The 21379-nt window shown below is 38.9% G+C and overlaps 1 protein-coding gene across 1 annotated transcript in view; it reads left to right on the top strand.

Moving 5' to 3' along the window:
* The window catches only part of TCERG1 (transcription elongation regulator 1), a 71871-nt gene that overhangs the window by 332 nt on the left and 50160 nt on the right, over window positions 1-21379 (top strand). The window contains 6 exon segments of the mRNA XM_014587661.2: window positions 7464-7689; window positions 12360-12423; window positions 12426-12508; window positions 13505-13823; window positions 13876-14004; window positions 18403-18645. Of these exon segments, the coding sequence (XP_014443147.1) occupies window positions 7464-7689; window positions 12360-12423; window positions 12426-12508; window positions 13505-13823; window positions 13876-14004; window positions 18403-18645 (1064 nt within the window).

The raw sequence follows: 21379 nt of genomic DNA on the forward strand, positions 1-21379 counted from the left end.
CTTTTCACGGCCCGCGAGGCCGGCCCGACACTCCCGCCTGGGGGCCCAGCCTCGGCCGCGTGCCGCCTCCACCGACCTCAGCCTTCCTCCCGGCCCCACTCCGCCGCGGTCAGCTTTCCCGGTCGGCGCCCTCCGCGCGGCCGGAGCTCCCCGGCGCCCCTCGCCACTTCTGACTCGGTCTTCTCCACGCCCTCCGCCGCGCTTTCGGAATCCAGTTTTGCCCTGTTGTTGCCCCCCACATCACTCGCCATTCTACCGCGGCGTTTTTTTCTCTCACCCCCCATTCATCCCTATTCCGTAAGAGTGACTGAGGATGGCCGTAACCGTTGGTGAGGCTCTTTGATGTGCGCACAGCCCTCCACGCAGGGTGGGCTCATTGGTCCTCACGGCCACCCCTTGGAGTGGTGGCTCGTCTCGTTTGCAGGCCACAGACCAGAGGCGTCTTTAAGTTACTCGCCCATTTTACAGGTGAGAGAACCACCTCGTAGAGACTGAGTCCACCGAGCTCTCCAGGGTTGCATGGTGCCCCCGGGAAGTGGCCCAGCCCCACGGCCAAGCTTGACGGGTATTCTCGTCTGCTCGTGCCCTAGCACTCCCAGTGACCGACCTTCCCCCGGGCCGCGTTTGTCTATGGAATTCGTTAATTAAAAGTTGATGAAAGTGATGAGGAATAGTCTTTTCTTTGTCAGTAGTTTTTGAGGGGGTGGTGGTGAAGGTATTGTGTTTTCTTTATATTTGGTACTTTTTTATTTTTTTATTTTTCTGAATGGGAAAGATGTCATTTTAGGAGTTCAGTTCCCGTTCTGAAGTGTGCCTTTGTCAGCATTTGAAAATGAAAAAGCAATGTAGATTATGAGGACTCTGTAGTAATATGCCTAGCACTCAAGTTGAAATTGTATAAGGAAGTAGGTATAGTTATTCAAGGTTTTAGAAGAAAATAATTGACTTTCAGATCCCTGCTTTGGCAGAAATTAAACTTTTATTTCAGAGGGAAATTTCAGATTCTATTTAAGCCATAAGTAATGTAATTGGTGATCACAGTGTGAGGGTTTTTCAGTATTAAGTGCAAAGGAATGTTCCTTAGTCTCTTATTAGTCTTGTGGAGTGTTTCTTACCATTTATGAGAAGTTATGTGCCGCTTTAATGGCAGAAGTTGGGGTCAGGTTTTGTATTTTTATCATGAATGTACTTTATGGTGTGTCTGTCATAGTTCCTGGTAAATAAATGAACATAAAAGGTATAGAGATGGTTCATTTATTGGACTGACACTTATCATGTGCCCTGTGACAGTTACTGACCTAGGTGCTGGCAGTAGAATCCTGAACCTTTCTCATCGAGGGGTGCCATTCTAATTAACATTAATCTCAATTCTAAACTAAAACCACATCAAACGAGGAAATCGGCCTGCAAGTGTGAAGTGATCATTTGGTGGTTGGCAGAGCCTGGACTAAAATCTGTGTCTTCTCACTCACAGTGTATTTAATTTGCCTTGCAAATAGCAGGAGCATCTTTCCATTCCTTGCCTCTAGTTTAAGTAATTGCTGGAAGGTGGCATGGTTAAGGGTGCTGGCCTCCCACATGGTTGACTGCGGTTTTAATCCTGGACCTGGTGGCTTGCTTTCTCTCTCTCTGTCCCTCTCTGGTCAAAATAAAAATAACATAATAAATAAAGTTAAATAAAAGAATTTCTTAAAAAAAGTGTTGACAATCTTTTCCTCACCATTGAAAGGACAGCATATCTAGATAGAGTACTTCAAGAAAAATACATTTGTATTTCCATAGTCTTGAGAAAATTCTTTTTTGTTTTCCTATTCATGCAGGTACGTTTTTCTTTTGCAATAGATGGCAAATTCAGAGATCCAGTTGCCATCCATGTATTCGTTTATGGTTGTAGGCCATTAAAATAACTTTTAGTCACATTCGTACAGGTCATTTAACTAGTGCCTTTGTTTATCTGTTAGTACTTAGTGACAAGACAAAGTACTTTTGCAGTCTAACTTTCCTCATATTTAAGATGGGATTAAAAATACCCCTGTACTCACTCACTAGCTGCCTTTTAAGTATGTTATTTTTCTGTGCTATAAGTTTCCCCTATAAAAATTATATCAAAGGTTAATGCAGGTAATGTGCATGCAACTGTGCTTAGTATATAGGAAGTACCCAGTGTTCCTTGTCACTGTTAAAACAGTAATGTGGTACAGCAATACACTGAAGGGAGCTATTTATCTATTGGTGGGTAAAGATTATAATATAAAAGTAAATAAGTAAGAGGTTTTTTTTTTTTTTTTGGGAGATTTTTTGCTATAGGGCTCTTGCACTGGCCAGAGAAAGAAAGTGGGCAATCACCACCACCCTAACCCTGGGGATAGCCAGACTATAATCCCTTTTCCATTCTCTTCTTGGGATCTTGGGGCACACATACGCCTAGGGTGAGTTTTAAGTCTCTGGGTCTGGGACTTGAACCGTGGTCGACTAAGTGGGAGTTGAACGACATAACCATTATACCATCTGCTAGTCTCACAAATGAGATTTTTTTAATAGCATTTATCATAATTGAAAAATGTAAATTGAGTAATGAACCAGGGAGGGTCTGAGAGAAGCTAGAGGTGGGAAAGCAGTTTGAAGTTATGTTTAAGCTGAAACTGAATCATGAGAAGGAACCAGCTATGTAAAAATCTGAGGAAGGACATTTCAGGCAAAGGGAACAAATGCAGAGGCTTCAAAGTGATGAAATATTTGATGATCAGAAAGACTAGAGCTATGGGAAGTCAACAAGGGCTAGGCTATATAGCGCCTATAATATAATCACAGTCATAATAGTAGCTGACACGCTTACTGATACTACTACACTCTAAAACCAGTATTACTGTGCTAATGCCATAGCAACAATAATAATAGCTAATAAATTATATAGCATTTATATGCTAGGTGCTGTTCCAAATACTTTTTCAGCTCATTTAATGCTGCAGGTTCTGGTGGTGGTCTTGATTAAGCAAGGTATATAAGGAACTCAGGACATTCACATAACTGACAAAAAATTGGCAATTTTAGGTTGTCGAAGGAGGAAATTGTGTGACTATTTAAACTGTTTTAGCTGTAGACGTTTGGACACCATCTAGATAATTGACAACAAATTGTCTCTTACAGGTAAAACTGCGGGTTTTGTGGAGAAATGAAAGTAATGATAGGCAATAGTGGCTTACTAGGTCCTATCCTAAATGTTTCATGGAGATTATCTCATATTTTTTGGCCATTTACATCTAAGGAAATTCAGACTCAGATTATGTAATTGGCCTGATAACAGAAGAAAGAGAGCCCTTCAGTGACTTTTTTGTGATTCTAGCCTAAACTCTTCAAACTGTAACTAGGAAGTATGAAATTTTTCAAAGAAAGAAGTTTTGAAAAAAGGAAAGGTGAACCAAAAGGAAATAAGATAAAGCTACTTTATTAACTGAAGACTCAAATGACACTTTTCTTGGTGATTAGTTTTTTTTTCTGCCCTGTAGGTTAAGACATTTTGTCTGTGACAGTGGCCAGCTGACTGTGTTTTGTGGGATGTTTATCATTAAAAAAGACCTAATTATAGGACCAGCAGTTGGCGTACTGGCGTTGTCACTGGACTCTCATGTAGTCGACTGTGATTCAAGTCCCATACCCAGTGGCTTAAACTCACTCCGGGCCCATGTGTGTGCATGCCCAAGATCTGAAGAAGAGAATGGAGGAGAAGAGATTGCAGTGTGGCCATGGAGGGAGGGGGGGATTTCTTGCTGTCTCTGTCTTTCTGCTGAGCGCATGCGCCTTATAGCAAAACCTCTCAAAAAAAAAAAAAAACTAATTGTTTTTATAACAGTCTATATTTCCTTTGTAGTCACTGTTTTAATTGATGTTTTCTAACCTTTGGGTCATAGGATCATTTGCAAATTTGTCTAAATGTACTTAGTACAGTAGTTAAGGGCTTGTTTTCAATCTTAATGTTCTCCTGAAAAGCATTCGGTTGTCAGGAAAGACATGATGTATTTTTCTACTGTTTTCTATGCAAAAATGCGTTAAAGAAACATTTGTTCTTTATTAGGATTTTTGTGTATCAGGATTGAACTGCCTTGTGGAAAATTTAGGGAAAGTTCAAAGGGTAGGAGTAATTGGAAGGAGAGGGTTGAAAAATGTAGGGAAGAGCCTTGTGAGGAAAGAACATTAGAATGATTATTTTCTTTTAAAAAATATTTAATTCCATTTGTTAACATCATTATTTTTCAATTTGACCAGAGAGAAACAGAGAAAGGGAAAGTGAAAAAGCAAGCCACCAGGTCCAGGACTCAAACCGGGGTTGGCATCGTGGGAATACCGGCCCCTTTAACCATGACATCACCTTCTGGCCCCTAGAATGATTATTTTTAAATACATGTAAAGAGTGTAATTGTTAATCCTCTCTTGAGAACAGAAATGTAGATTTCACTTATAATGTAGAGATTTAGTAGCTCCTAGGTAGACCATGATAGATGCTCAGTAAATTGTGGCATATTGTAGTAAAAATAATTTTTATTGGATTCTACATATTCTACATGTAAGATTGCTTAGGTCCAGTAGTACCTGGATATTCATTAGTTAATGCAACAGATATTGAGCCCCACCAAGTACGGATGGAAGAATATGCTGAGAAATGAATGAACAGAAGCCCTACTCTAAAGGGACTTACATGACACCATGGTGCTTAAGAGCTACTTGTTTGCTTTTGAATCCTGGCTTTTCCACTAAACAGCTATATGGCCTTGGGCAAGTTATTTAACTGCTGTATGCTTTAGTTCTTCATCTGTAAAATGAGGTAAGTAATAGTATTTGTATCACAGGGTTGTTATGATGAAATGGCTTAATGTTTGAAAAGACCCTAGAGCACTGCTTAGCACCTAGTAAGCACTTTTTGTGTGTGTGTGTGTGTGTGTGTGTGTGTGTGTGAAGTTTTTGCTATAGGGGGCGAGGGCTTGTTAGAAGAACAAGAGACAGAGAGAAAGAAAGCAAGAAATCAGCCCCCAGGGGGGCTGGTGTCGCGACAATCCCTTCTCCTCCAATCACCTCTCGGGATCCTGGGCATGCATGCACGGCGCGCCTGGCATGAGTTTTAAGTCACTGCGTCCAGTTATCGAACTGTGTTTGACTATATGGGACTCCAGTGACATAGCCACTATGCCAACTGCTGCTCCCAGTAAGCACTTTTAAGGATAAAAAATTTTAGTAATTTTTTTATAGAAACACTTGATGGAACAGATAGATGATACCATCTTGTGTTATTTGATTAAATGCTATGGAGAAAATACACAAGGGTGTTTAGAGAGTGAGGTGGTAGGGCAGAGTACAGTATAGGATAGAGTTTTCCTTTTAGAGTATACTGGTGATTTCTGTCCTGTTCTTTTTTCTTTCCTTTCTGTTCCTTTTTTTTTATTTGAGAGAGAAAGATTTCTGCTATAGGGCATGTGTGCTTGCCAGAGAGACAGACAAAAAGCAAGAAATTTCCTCCGGGGGGGATGGCCATGCTGCAATCCCTTCTCCTCCGTTCTCCTCTCAGGATTTTGGGCACGAATGCACATGTGCCCAGTGTGAGTTGAAAGTCGCCGGATCTGGGACTTGAACCACACAGTCAACTGTGTGGGAGTCCAGCAGCATAACCATTATGCCATTTGCTGGTCCTTTTTTTCTTTTTAATTTGCTAGAGGTGTGCACTTGAGAGAAAGAAAATGGGAAAGCACCTTCCATGGGCGAATGGTTATGTTACAATCCCTTCTTCATTTCATCCTTATTTCAGGATTTGGGGCATGCGTGTACATGCTCCTATCGTGTTTCTCAAGCCAATGTCTGGGACTTGAAACATGGGACTGAACATGTGGGATCCAGCTGCTGTAACTATAGGGTGGCCCAAGAATTCTTAAACTACTCCCATCCCCTCCCCTTCAAAATGGGAGCTAAAGAGAACATTTCATATATTTATATGTTGTTTCTAAAGTAGTGGTAACCATAATTAGTATAGAAATTCAGAACAAGAATTTAGATGGTGATAGAAAAGTATACATGTAAAAACAAGCATTAAATAAGGTAGTTCTTATCTACCTCTATCATTGTATGTGGAAGTAATTTGAAATTTACATAAAATGATATGAATAAAGAGAACACTTAGTGTTAATGTTTTATTTCTTCTGTTCTATTATTTGTACGCATACACTCTGTTAATCCAGTCATTTAAGGGTAAGATACATATACTTATAGCCTTTTACCTCTAAATACTTCACTCTGTTTTCCTTCCCTCTCCAAAGATTTTTGCTATAGTGCGTGTGCGCTTGCTGGAGAGACAGAAAGCGAGAAATCACCCCCCGGGGGGGGGGGGGGGAGAGATGGCCATGCTGCAATCCCTTCTCCGTTCTCCTCTTGGGATCTTGGGCACGCACGCACACGCACCTGATGTGAATTTAAGCTACCGGGTCTGGGCCTCGAACCGTGGTCGACTACATGGGAGTTCAGCGACATAGCCATTATGCCAACTGCTGGTCCCTGTCTTTTCTAATAATAGAGATATTCTTTTACTTAACACAGCCGAGTTAGCAGCTTCATAAATTTATAACAGTATCTTTACTTTATTATCTATATTCCAGTATTGTCAGTCCATCCAGTAATGTCCTTTATAGTACTTTGTACAGAATCCAGTCTAGAATTAGTATTGTATTGTCATGGGTTTTTTTAAGCCTTCTTTAATTTGAATCATTTTTGCAGCTTTCCTTTGTCTTTTATGTATATAACATTGACATCTGGAGCATAACTCCCCTCTTTATAAAACATTACGGATTTTGTGTTTGTCCATTGTTTCCTCATTGTTATCGTGAGGTGTGCATATGGCTGGAATGGGTGATGTTGTGTCCCTTCAATCTTATTGCCCATCTATTTTTAGATGATAGTGATTTTTTTTTTAAATAATTATTTAAGTTTATTCTTATTTTTAAAAGTTTGTTTTAGGGCATGTGTGCTCACCTGAGAGAGAGAGAAACAGAGAGGGATGAGGCGAGTGAGAAAGAAAGCTTCCAGGCCTGGGACTCAAACCACAGTTGGCCATGTGATAGTCCAGCATCTTAACCACTGTATCCCCCTGGCTACAGATGATAGTAATTTTGATGACTTGGCCATGGTATTGCCCAGTTTCCCTGTAGTATAGTGTTTGACTGTCATTCTTTGGCAACTCTTCAGCAGTGTATTATAGGTCTTAAAATGCCTTTTAAGACCATCCAGATTTCCTCATCATCCAAATTCCACTCTAGATTCAGCATTCATCAGTCTTAACTGATTTAGTTTTTACTGTGATGGTTGCAAAATGATGACTTTCCAACTCCATTCGAACTTAAGGGCCTTTTAAATTTGATGTAATTAGAGATCAACAGCTACATTTTTGTAACTTGAAGAAAAAATTTATTTATTGCCTTTCTATACAGGATGGCTCAACAGCAGGCCTTGAGGTTCCGAGGCCCAGCTCCCCCACCAAATGCAGTGATGCGAGGCCCACCACCTCTCATGCGACCTCCTCCACCCTTCGGAATGATGCGTGGCCCTCCTCCACCACCTCGGCCCCCCTTTGGACGTCCTCCATTTGATCCAAATATGCCGCCAATGCCTCCTCCTGGAGGGATACCTCCACCAATGGGCCCCCCACATCTCCAGGTAATGAATGTAGAGGTTTCCATTTCTTTGTTGGCATCAGTGTCAGTATGATATATGGGTTTTACCTTAAACACTTTTTTTTAATTAGAGATTTTTGTTATAGGGTGTGTGCACTTGCCAGAGAGACAGAAAGCGAGAAATCATCCTGGGGGTGGCCCCCAGGGGGATGGCCCTGCTGCAATCCCTTCTCTTTTATTCTCCTCTTGGGATTTTGGGCACGCACACATATGCACCCAGTGTAAGTTTTAAGCTGCCAGGTCTGGGACTCTAACAAAGGTCAACTCTGGAAATCTAGGGCTGTAACCTTTATGCCACCTGCTGGTCTCTAAGTAGGGGGTTTTTACCTACCTCTATTTTTGAGAATTATCTTTAGAATCCATCTTCTATGTGGGAAGGAAGTTTATAATCTTGAGGTATTGAATAAAAGAATTTAATTGATCGAAGGTTCATGTGTGTGTGTGTGTGTGTGTGTGTGTGTAAGAGAGAGAGAGAGAGAGACAGCATGCCCCGGCACACCCACCATGAGGTTGCAGTGTTCTCCATTTCTCTGTCCTCTTGGGATTTGGGGCATGCGTGTACACGTGACGAACGTTGAGCCACCAGCATAGGACTCAAATCACCATCAGTCATGCGAGATCTAGCTTCTGGCCTGGAAATTTATTTTAATAATGTTTGTTGCTGGAAAGTGTAAAAATGTATGTATATGTAAAGTCTTTGGAAAGTTCGTGGAGAATGTGTATTATGAAAAAGGTATGCATAGATTTCAAAATTTTTTTGCTTTTTACACTGATTTTTTTGACGTTTCCTTGTGTGTGTATATTTCTGAGTAATTCTTCTCCCCAGAAAAGATGACTGAGATGGAATCTGGAAAAGTGCCAACAGATCCAGTTTATAAGCATAATATTTGAATTTTTTTCTCTTCCCTGAAGAGAAAAATAGGATTATTTTACTATTTCATGAAAAGACTTATTATGAGATTTTTTTTAAAATAGAAACTTTTATTGCCAATATGTGGCATGAAGTTAAGGCTCTAGATTCCCTCATGGCCAACTCCAAAGTTGAAATTCTGGACCTGGCTTAAGTTCTGGACCTGGTGGCTTAAAGATCACACCGGGTGCATGTGCATCCATGTCCAAAATCCTGAGGGGAGAATGGAGGAAATTGTAACATGCCTGTCCCCCCTTGGGGGATAAATTTCTCACTCCCCCTCCCCCCAGCTCACGTGCCCTATAGCAAAAAACTAAAAAGCAAAAAAACCTTGTAACCTGAGGCATAACTTCTTCTCTTTGTGTCCAGACTTATTTATTTTTTGAAGCTAAGGAAGGTACCAACTCTTAAATACCCACTTTGGGGATTATATTCTTTTTTGAATTATCATATGTGTGTTTGAATTATTATGTGTGTGTTTGCCAGAGAGAGAGAAACTCTCAGTGGGTTGGAGGCATCAGAGTTCCTTCTCCATCCCATTAGGATTTGGGGGACATATGCACATGTATCCAGCATGTTTCTCAAGCTGCCAGGTTGGCCATGTGGGATCTGGCTCCCTTAATCACTGAGCTGTGGGGCCAGGCCTAGGGTGGTATTCTTCTGGTTTGAATATGTATCTGCATTTTCTTAGTTTAGCCTGTATGATTCTGAAACCACATAAATAATAAGGGTATCATCTCCCTTCCATTACCTTAGATAATCAAGAATGAATTATACTAAAATTAGAAAAAGATAGTGATATACTACTTAAGCAATATGAACTCTGTTTAGATAGGGTTGTGTTTATGGAACAGATACAAGGGTTTAATCCTTTGTTTAATAATTGTATTGCCTTCCTAGTGATAAATAAACAGAACCTTTTTCCTTTTAAACATCTCGTTAAATGGTCTTATATTTGTTTTAAGATCAGAATAAGAAATAGCTTTTTGTACTACTGACTAATAACACTTAATTACATGTAAATTCTGATTTGTGCCTTTAAGAGTTAACTCTGATAATGGAATATTATAAAATATAATAAACTAACTAATATAGCTCTCTAATAGAAATATGTCAAATGTTGTAGTGGGATTTTTTAATGTAATACTTGTCTTGGTCTTGATGGATAATTTGGATTTACATTAATTCCAAGTGATTTCCAGCTAAGAATGCATGTAACATATTTGGGGTAGATATTTCATATAACATGAGCGTATGTGTTGGATGTTTGAAAAACACAGGCACAGGCAGTAGGGGTACTGGTGCATGATGCTGGAGTTCTGTGGAAAGGTTCTGGGTTTGTGTTGTGGGTCTACTAGATGTGAAGGGCATGCCATGGACACCAGCTGTGATCCTGACTAAGTGCAGAATCCTAGTGGGATTCTATCTTGTGCTTTTTTCCTTCTCTCTCTCTGTCTCATGAAGGATATAGATAAACTTAAATAAATTTGTGGGAAAAATTTAATGAAGAACTTGAAAAAATTAAGATGCGAAACTGAATGCAACAAAAATTAGTGTGGCAAAAAAATACGTTTTGGAAAATGAGATGTAGTTTCAAATTATTAGCATAGTTTCTGTGCTGTTATTCAGATTAAGGTGTTTTGGATAATTGAACCGTGATGTTGCTTACAGATTATGCAGGAACTCTTTTTATTTCCCCCTCAAGAGAGATTTTTGTGATAATGCCTTCTGCACTTGACAGAAAGAGAAAGTGAGAAATCACCCCTCGGAGGATGGCCGTGCTGCAGTCCCATCTCCTCCATTCTCCTCTTGGGATTTTGCACACGCACGCACGTGCAGCTGGCGTAAATTTTAATTCGCCAGGTCCAGGACTAGAACCATGGTTGACTATGTGGGAGTCCAGCAGCCATCTGCTGGTCCAGTGCAGAAACTCTTTTCAAAATGTTCAACCAGTACTATACTTTCCATTGTTTTCTTCTATTTTTTTTCAGACATTTTTTGTCATAGGGCATGTGTGCTCACTGGAGAGACAGAAAGATGGAGAGACATAAAGCGAGAAATCATAGCCATTCCACAGACCTTTCTCTTGGGCACAAACGTATATGCACTCAGCGTGAATTTCAAGTCACTGGGTCTGGGACATATACTGCGGTCAGCCATGTGGGCGTCCATTGACATAACCTTTATGCCATCTGCTGGTCCCTGTGTTTTTAATTTTAAACTCGTTTTTAATTCTGTGCAATGAAAAGAGTCAAATCACTTTAATGTAAGATATAGTTAAACTGTTTGGGATCTTGTATTATATCAGTAATCATTTAAGAATGACAGTGAAGAAATTGCCAGAGGATCAAATCAGTAATGCTCCCGGATATTAAAAAAAAAAATCTCAAGTTCAATTTTAATTTTCCACTAAAAAATAGAATGGCTAGGACTAGGCCGTAGTTTTACAGTTATGTGCCATATTAGGGAGCTGGATTCTACATAGCTGAGCACTATCTGAATCCTAGTCTTGGCAACTTATAAAACGTGCTCGATATGTGTGCACGCATGTACAATAATACCTACAGGATGGAGAAATGGAGTGCCATAATCATCTCCATTGGGGGTGCTTTCTCTTTCTCTCTTTTCCTCTAGTGAGTACATACACACTGGCAATAAAAAAAAAATGAGAGCCGTAATTATCTTACCTTAACTTTTACATTTATTATTTATTTATTTACTTTTTTTTTTTTTTGAGAGATTTTCACTGTAGGGCGCGTGCGCTCGCCAGACAGACAGAAACAGAGACAGAAAGCGAGAAATCACTCCCCAGGGGGGATGGTCACGCCGCAATCCCTTCTCCTCCATTCTCCTCTCGGGATCTTGGGCACGCACGCACATGCACCCGGCGTGAGTTTTAAGCCACCGGGTCCGGGACACGAACCGCTGTCGACTACTTGGGAGTCCAGCGACATAGCCATTACGCTAACTGCTGGTTCCCTTTATTTACTTATTTTTTTAAGAATTATTTTATTTAACATTATTTATTTATTCATTTTTTCACTTCAATTTGACCAGAGAGGGATTCAGTGAGAGAGCGAGATAGAGTGAGAAAGCAGGCCACCAGGTCCGGGATTCGAACCATGGCCAGCCATGTGGGAATCCAGTGCCTTTAACCACCACGCCACCTGCTGGCCCCATACTTTTACATTTATTGATATTAATGTCTTTTATGAGCTATACTGCTATAATTTTATGAAAAGTAGAAGATAGTGAATATTTTCTAAACAATACTTTTTTCTTTTAGAAAAAGGGAATAAAGAGTCAGGTATATCTGGTCTTCCTGTTGTTGTTATTACTATGTTATCTGTAAAATCACATCTCTTATGGTTGGTACCTGGTTGTGGGTGAGCTGTGGAGTTGCTAGGGTAGCTAGTATTAAAATGGGATTTAAAATTAATTTTTCTCTTGTAGAAGTAATACAGTGTCCAGTGTATGAAAAAAGCTATAAGTGTAAAGAAGAAAATAAAATGCATACGTAGTGCTGTAACTCAGAATGATTGCTGTTAGTATTATACTGTTAGTATTATCTAGTCTTTAGTAACCATTTCTGTTAGAGAAACTTTGCTTACACAGCAGGTGGATGTATTTGAATAGAATGTAAAGCTAATTTTTCTTACAGTGCTTTACTTTGGGGTAAAAGTAATGTTTTGAAGAAAAAAGGATAATTACAAGTTACAGTTAATGTTCTTGTGAATTAACAGAGACCGCCTTTCATGCCTCCGCCTATGGGAACCATGCCGCCTCCTCCGGGTATGATGTTTCCACCATGCCTCCTGTGACTGCTCCTGGTACTCCAGCATTGCCTCCTACTGAGGAGATATGGGTTGAAAATAAAACTCCAGATGGGAAGGTGAATTATAAATTATGTTTTAAGTTATTATTTTCTTGATGACAAAAGAATGAAACTTAAAAGTTGTGGCAGTATCTGTGTCAATTAAGAATGAGTCTTGAATGTAAGCAGGGTAGGATTCTAGGAAAAGATTACTAAATCTGGACTCATGTGCAGATGTAAGATTGCCTAGAACCCTAACATAAATTTACCTGTGATTCTAGAAACTTCCGTGTCGAATAATGTAACTCAGGCCCAAGACTACATCGTCTCCTTAGATAATTTGCTAGCAGGTCTCACAGAAGTCTGTATATAGTTGTACTCATGGTTAAAGCTATTACAGTGGAAGGATACAAAGCACAACAAGCAAAGGGGGAATGTACATGAGGCAAAGTCTGAAGGAAACTAACTATAAGATTCCAAGTTCTATTTCATTGGAATGACATAGGACATGTTTAATTCCTCCAGCGTGGAATAGTGACAACACATGTAAAGTAGTGTCTGCCAGGGAAGTTCACCTGAGCTTAAGAGTTGAGGGCTTTCATTGGGGACTGGTCATAGGTACCATTTGTCCAGCACATACCAAAACTCCAGACTCCCAGAGGAAAACATGTTCAGCATAAATTTCATTGTTTATATACTATTTAGGCCCAGCAAGCTATTCTATCAGTGAGGGAATAGTGACAACCCTTCTGAAATCCAAGTTTTCAGGCTTTAGCCAAGAGCTAACTTTGTAAGTAGAGTTTTCTAAGTATACTAGTGACAGGCCTGCTATACTAACTGGCTGCACAGAACACAGCATTGGTTTTCCTTTATGTGTGTGTGTGTTGCAAATAAGATGTGCTTATTATAGAAAATTGGGGAGGGGGTTACCTGTAGACATATATCAATAGCCTATTTTCATATACTTGGATTTCTAAGTTATTTTTGTACCTTTGGAGACAAATATAGTTGCATTATTGCTTTTCATAGTAATTGACAGATTCTGTGATACCTGTGATTTTGTTTCCTCTGTAGGTTTATTATTACAATGCTCGGACACGTGAATCTGCATGGACCAAGCCAGACGGAGTTAAGGTTATTCAACAATCAGAACTGACACCTATGCTTGCAGCCCAGGCGCAGGTTCAGGCCCAAGCGCAGGCACAAGCCCAGGCCCAGGCCCAAGCCCAGGCCCAGGCCCAAGCTCAGGCCCAGGCTCAAGCCCAAGCCCAGGCACAGGCTCAGGCCCAGGCCCAGGCCCAGGCCCAGGCCCAGGCCCAGGCCCAGGCCCAGGCTCAGGCTCAGGAGCACCGCCAAGCCCAGGCCCAGGCGCAAGCACAAGCACAAGCACAAGGAGTAGGACCTTCCACCCCTACGACCAGTGCAAGCACTGGCACAAGCACAAGGAGTAGGACCTTCCACCCCTACGACCAGTAGTCCAGCACCGGCAGTATCCACTTCAACACCATCATCCACCCCATCCTCTACTACTTCTACCACAACAACGGCCACTTCGGTTGCACAGACAGTATCAAGTGAGTACCAGTCAGCATGTACTACATTTACGGGTTAGAAATATAAAGAAATAGGGACTGCATTCCGGAATGATATTAGTGTTTTTGATACTACCCTTGATGCTATTTAAAGTATATTTTTGGTATTAAAATTTTTGAGTTAGAGGGCAAATACATTTACATTAATAGAAGAAATTATTTGCCCAGTTGCAGTTCAAGAAGCTATATTGGGGAAGTGCAGAGTTAGCCCATTGTAGAGCTGTGTTCTGTGGGGTTTGCAGAATGCGTGTACATTTCACCCCTACCTTATAGTTTCCAGTTTTTCTGTTTGAGGAAGCAAGAAAAATATATGTGAAACAATTAGAGAATATAGTACAAAAAATTATACAGTGAAAACAAAAGATCTAAGAATTTTAGAGACAGAGAGATGAATAGGTGGGCCACATGGATATTGAGGTTTATCCTGAAGGTTATGGGTTAGTGTTTACGTAGGTTTACAAGTCAGGAAAGAACTATCAGGCAGAAGGAATAGCATGAATCCAGATCAGGAAGTGAACATAAGGATAGCATTTGAGATTGTGATGAAACACTTCTGAGGTGAGAGGGTTTGTGTTGGCAAATAGATTGAGTCAGGTCATGAGGGGGCTTAAAAACTAGTCAGCAAAACAAAACAAAACCAGGCAGATGGGTGAAACAAGCACTAAGGGACTGGTATAAATGGAATATTGTGGAATACTGCTGATTTTTTGGTGTTGAAATGAGGCAGACTTTAGGAAGTTTCTGACTATCTCTTTTGGTGTGCTTAGGTCCTAGAATGGAATGCAAACAAGTAGGAGTTGTGCTAGAAGCAGTCACAATGGCAAGAGAATTTTTCGGTATAAAGTTAGAGGCACAGATGTTAGAGCTTTTCTAGAACAGTGAGAATTGGTTAATAGATTTCAAGGATGAAGCGAGGAGATGACCTGATTAAATTTGTTTAAAAGAATGTCAGGATCTCTACTGTTTATTTTCTGTTTGTTTGAATATGGATGTTGCTACCTACTCTGAAGGCTGAGCCTAGGCCCCAAAGTATTTAACTATTGATTTTATTGATTTGATTAATTGTTATACTCATCTGAAGATGAAAAGCTATTTCTACAGGTTTTACAGTTTGGATAGTAGATGAGAGTAAGGAAAAAAGCCCCTCATCCCCCTATTTCCCCGCTATGGCTTCAGGGACTTGGGAATTGAATGTATAAGAAATACATATGGGAGAAATATAGTCATAGTGGGGTCAAATTTGAATTTAATTTATTGATATAAGAAATAACTGAAGGGACCAGCAGTTAGCGTAATAGCTATGTCGCTGGACTCTCACGTAGTCGACTGCAGTTCGCGTCCCGGACCCAGTGGCTTAAAACTCACGCCGGGCACGTGTGCATGGGTTTCCAAGATCTCTAGAGGAGAACGGAGGACAAGGGATTGCGGCGTGGCCATCCCCCCTGGGGGGTGGTTTCTCGCTTTCTGTCTCTCTGTCTGTCTCTGTCTGTCTGGCGAGTACACGTGCCCTATAGCATAAACCTCTTTAAAAAAAAAAAAAACTGAAAAAGTAAGGTACATATGATATAGAGTCATTTCTTGAAAACCCTGCTGACTATTTTTTAGGCAGTTTGGTGAGGCGGGGAGTATTAAGTAGGAAAATGTTAATAGCGCTTTACATGTCTTTTTCTTTTGTGGCTAAAGCAAATTTTGATATGGAAGTATAATAATCATACTGACTAGCTGGTTGAGAGTCTACCTTTTTGTAGGCCTAGCACTCCTCAAACTTGGGTGGTAAGGTAGAAAGTTGCCAGTTTTTATGTGGTACCTATGGTGGTAGTGGGACAGTGTTTTAATAAAAGCTGTGGAGTTTTGTGTAGACTCTGTTGCTTAAATTTACTTCTCTGCTTTTTTAGGAAGGAGAAATAGTGGTGTGTGTACTTTATCTTGCTTTAAGGGAGGAAGGTAGATATTTTAACTATCCTTTATATGTCCCATTTCTGTATCAGAATGTAAGCTTTTAACTATCTTGTGATTATCAAGTAGTCTGTTAAAAACTCCCATTTGTCATTTTTTTACACTGTCCATCTGTGATTGGGAGGCCTTAATTCTAAAACCAAAACAGCAAAATCATGTTCTTCTTCCTGAGTATTCCTGATGTCTATGTTTATTTCTCTTGATTCAGTGACATAAAGTATCTTACTACAGTCTTAATATTTCCCTCTCTGTTATAAATAATCACTTGTTTTTATAGCTTAGAATCTGAGGCTGGATTAGTATGTTTGAGTCTCTTGTTTGACTTGTTACTTCAGCAAGTTGAATTAGTAGGAATTTACCTTCTGAAGTCTTAGATACCATTTTCCCAGTTTCCCATTTGATTTTTTTTTTAAATTACTTTTATCCATTTCCTTTCACAACTCATGGCTAATAAATTGAGAAATACTGTGCTGGAAAGTAAGTGGAATGGGTTGAGTGAATACTTTTTACTGTCCACATTGATGTTCCTTTCCACTTGAAATTTTATACCTTTTAACTTGTTTTACTTTCCTGACTATAGTACCTTGGATCATAATTTTAGTAATTATCCGAATACTATTATTATATTAAAATATTTAATTCTGTCCACTAAAGTATAGATTATGGGTAAATGGGACTAAAGATTAAAAGCATAAACTCACTTCACTTCTCAGTGAAGTTGGAAGAATGACTGGATATATTTTTCAGCCATTACAGTAGATAACAAATGCTAAATGGTGTATGTATGGGACTGGGCAAATGTTGCATGTAATTTGTATTTTTCACACTGTTATAAAATTATATTAATATGATACTGTACCCTAAGGCTAGGTCTATGCTAGACCAACAATTCATTCCTGGGCCCCTGAAGATACTTGTTTGGCCCTGCTGTCTATTTAGCCAAGGTGAGTCCCTCATTAACAAGTATGAAATTGCTCACATCTTCCCAGCCTAAGTGAGTTTTTCATTATTAGAAATTGAAAGGATAAAGGTTTTGTTGTCAGTTGAATTATTGGGTGGTTTAAATAGTGTGCTTTCACTTAAGATAAAATTGGCATAATAACTGGGAAAGCACTATTTTTATTTCATTTAATTTGACAAATTCATTCTTAGGCTAATACAGGTAGAATTTGACACTTTTTTTTCTTTACACCAAGAGAGATGAAGTATTTGTTACCAATGAATTAACAAAACGAGTTTTGTTTTGAAACTAGATGAGTTACAAATAAGTAACAAAAATGTTTTATAATATGTGAAAACCAGAATTTTTAAGAATGTATGAAATAATGGATTTCAGTTTATTTTTTTGAACAGTTTGGTTTTTAAGTGTGATTACCAGGCATGGTTTATTTTATTTTTTATATTTAAAAATAATAAATTAGAACACAAATTATTCTGAATTTCACATTCAACTGGTCTCTCACAGTGGAAACCTGTGTTTTTTGAACATTTTTAAAAATTTTGAAATAATTACAGAGAAACCTGAATTGTTTTCTAGTCCATATCCAGTCAGTCATTAGTTATTTGCATATCTTTCTCTCAGATCTTCCTTACTTGGACAATTCCAATAATGTAATTGATTTTTACACCTGTTTTTCCTTAATTCATGAAATGAACACTAATTATTACTCTTCTGTACAGAAACCTTTACTCTACCTCCTTTGTACCCCTTTTACCTTCATGAAATCACACAATATGTAAATGTATTCTTATAGAAAATTCAAACTCTTAACAGTATATATAGTGAAAAATGAAAGGCATACATGAAAGTAACTTTTGTTTATACTTTTGGTGTATAGTCTTCTTGAGCATTTGCTCTACTTTACAGAATTTACTACCTAGAAAATGGGATAGACTCCTTAGCAGACTTTTTAACCTTCTGTTCAGGCATTCTATTTTCTGCTTCTGGCCTGTTTGTGCAGTCATATAACTCACTGGTTTTGTTGGTATGCCTAGTGTTGCATTATTGACTGCTTCAGTATTCTAGACAGTTCCTTGTTCTCTACTCTTTTCCTGTACTCATACTTTTCCTATCAGTTGCTTATTTTCTCCTTTCATGTTTCCATTTTCCCTGTTGAAATCTTAAACTTTTCAAGGCTCAACATCCCCAGTATATAGTTTTCTGTACTTTGTCACAGCTACAGATGGTCTTTTGTTCTTAATTTATCCCTGTACATTTTATTTCATTTCACTTTGTATTTTAGTTATTTTTTATATATCATCTAAATGACTGTTTTTAAGCTTCTAGGAGACAGACATTTTGACAGATTTCTTGCAGTGCATGGACTGGGCCCTTAAATACATACTCAATTAGTGAATGATGAATGAATAGAGTAAAATGGTTTATGAAGGAGTGATACATGTTTTTGTTTTATCTTTTGTCAGCACCCACAACTCAAGATCAGACCCCAAGTTCTGCTGTTTCAGTAGCCACGCCTACAGTTAGTGTTTCAACTCCTGCTCCTACAGCCACACCTGTGCAAACCGTTCCCCAGCCGCACCCGCAGACGTTACCTCCCGCCGTTCCTCATTCAGTACCTCAGCCAGCTGCGGCAATACCTGCTTTTCCACCAGTCATGGTACCTCCATTTCGTGTTCCCCTTCCTGGCATGCCAATTCCACTTCCAGGTAAATCAATAGATTATTATGATTTTTCCAACTATGTTTTCATACTGTCAGTTAGTTTGTTCTCATGTGTCTGTTGCATTTGAAATTTGCCTTGAATCTCACCTGTTTGAAACGTTTTTGAAAGATTCATGGCTAACTGCAATATTTTCTCTTATGTTTTGGTAAATGTCCTTTCTGTTGTTGTTTACATGTCTTAAAATTAGAGCCACATTTAAAGCTACACTTATTTTGGATAATGACCTCAATGGATTAACACTGATCATATTTTTATGTAAATATGTTTTAAATGCAATATTTTAAAGGGACTGAGTATGATGGTCAGAAGTCACAAGTCATACTACTAGCTAACACAAGTTGAACGGTTTATGTGCAGTGCACTGTTTGAAGCACTTTATATGCAGTAACTAATTTTTCACAACTGTCTTATGGAGGTATGTACACGGATAGGTTAAATTGCTTGCCTGAGGTCACATGCTAATAAGTGATTGTCTTAGGATCTTAGCCTATGCCCTCCAGATCCAGATACCAAGTTTCTAATAACTATGTTATGCTGAGAAGAAAATGTAAGTCACTTAACTAAAAAATTCATATAAAACAAAAGCCAGAGTTTCCATTGTACCAATTGTGATATAAACTACAACATGCATCATTTAAAAGTTTAAATTGCTGTGATGAATTCATGTGTTTTATTGTCTTAGGAGAAATTAAGATTAGAGAAGGAATTAAATGATTGGAGTGGAGTTTTTCCAGTAGTTGAATGCATTTGCTGTTGCCAGACACATTTAATACTTGATCTGTGATCCATTCTTATAATTGAAAATATAGATGCTGTAGAGAGGTCAAGTTCACAGGGAAAGTTTGTGGTAAAAATGAGGAGAGCATAGGCCTTTTGTCTTTCAATTTCGTATTCTTCCCCCTACTATTGTCACTTTATTATACTAGTTTCTATGTAAGAATAGAGTTGTGATATATAGCCACTTCTTGGATTTACCTTTATCTTAGTTAACACTATTGCTCTAGTTTTCTTTTTCTTTGTGACTACTTTGAAAAGGATACTATCTGATACTATACCTTGGTGAGAAAGAAACCAAAAATTTCAAAAATTAATGTTTTGGGTTGTTTGGTGTATTGATTTGATAGGAAAATCTTTATGTACATTGTTGATGTAGTGTTAGGTAATTTTTTTTTTCTTTTTAGAGTTTTTTGCATTAGTGTGCATATGCTCGGCAGAGAGCGAGTGAGCGAGTGAGCGGCAGAGACAGTGAGAGGGAAAGTAAGAAACCATCCCCTGGGGGGATGGCCATGCTGCAGTCCCTTCATCTTGGGCATGCATGAACTTGTGCCCAGTATGATTTTCAAGCCATCGGATCTGGGACTCAAACTGCATTCAGTCCAGTGATCTAACCGCTACATCATATGCTGACTCTCAAGTGTTAGGTCATTAAATGCCCAATTTGTGATGTGTACAAAACTCAAACCATAAAAATAAACCAAAAATATTTTCTTCTAATACTAGGGACTGTTCCTTTTTTATATTTAAGACAGATTCTTTCCCCCGGGTATAATCGTAAGGAAAATTAAATGATAAATGGAGAATAGTTTGACTTTTGTCATAACCTCTTCTTGTAATCTTGTTCTGCTTTAGGATTTAAGGAAAATATTTAGACCAGATTTTGGATTCTGAATGATCTGAAGGAGCTGAGGTTGTAAATTCTTTGGAGAGGAGTCTGAGACATAGCATAATAATGTTGCTGAAGTATATTGATGGTCTTATCCATCATCTGAGAGGACTTTTGTTTCACTTTGACCAATGGTGAAAGGTACAGAGGAGCAGAACTTACAGTGGAACTTGGTCACAGAATCTCTGTAGATGTAGCTGCATTTAAATGTCATGGTCTCCCCTGATCCTTACCCATTCATTAAAAAATTTAGAACAGATGAGGGTAAACATTTGGGTAACCAAATGAGGATAGTGCTTAAGAAGTTTGGCAGTAAAAAGCATTTAACAAATAGTAGCCACTAATGGTTATTTTGTAAGTCATTTGAAAGAAACCTTAAATTGGATAGTCTAAGATTTTATCTAGGTTACCATGAGTCTTTGGAGAGTTACCATGAGTCTTTGGAGAGGGAGTTCGAGTCTTATAGAAAGTGATATTAACAATTTATTAGTATGACCAGCAGTAGTGGTTAAGGTGCTGAACTCCCACATGAGTGACCGTGATTTGAGTCCCAGACCTGGCAACTTGAAATTCACGCTGTGTGTGCATGCCCAAAAATCCCGGGAGGAAGATGGAGAAGAGGGATTGTGGAGTAGCCATCCCCCTGGGGGGTGATTTCTCACTTTCTCTTTCTCTATCTCTCTCTGTCTCTCCAGTGAGTGTATGTGCTCTACAGCAAAAATCTCTCAGAAAAACTCTTTTTGTTTATGTATTAAGTATTAAGGCATTTCTGGTATTCATTTATTTTTCTCATTTTTCTTTTTAATTAGGTTCTGCAAGGTGTTTTAGTGAAAAGAAAAAGACATTTTTTTCCTCTCCAAATCTTTGGTTTTATGTACAGTGAGATCTCTGTCTTCCTCTATCTGTCTTGCTCACTCTGTTTTCACTCTTATTTCAACCAAGCAGTAAGGTAAACAGGAGGGATTTATATGTGTTTATCTTGGCTCCTTAAATTTTGTTTGAAATAGTATTGTATGGTTCTAATGAGAATGATTATGGAAGTCAAACAAAATGAA

Source organism: Tupaia chinensis, unplaced genomic scaffold (assembly GCF_000334495.1).
Source record: "Tupaia chinensis unplaced genomic scaffold, TupChi_1.0 Scaffold000228_1, whole genome shotgun sequence".
NCBI classification, from domain to species: domain Eukaryota; kingdom Metazoa; phylum Chordata; class Mammalia; order Scandentia; family Tupaiidae; genus Tupaia; species Tupaia belangeri.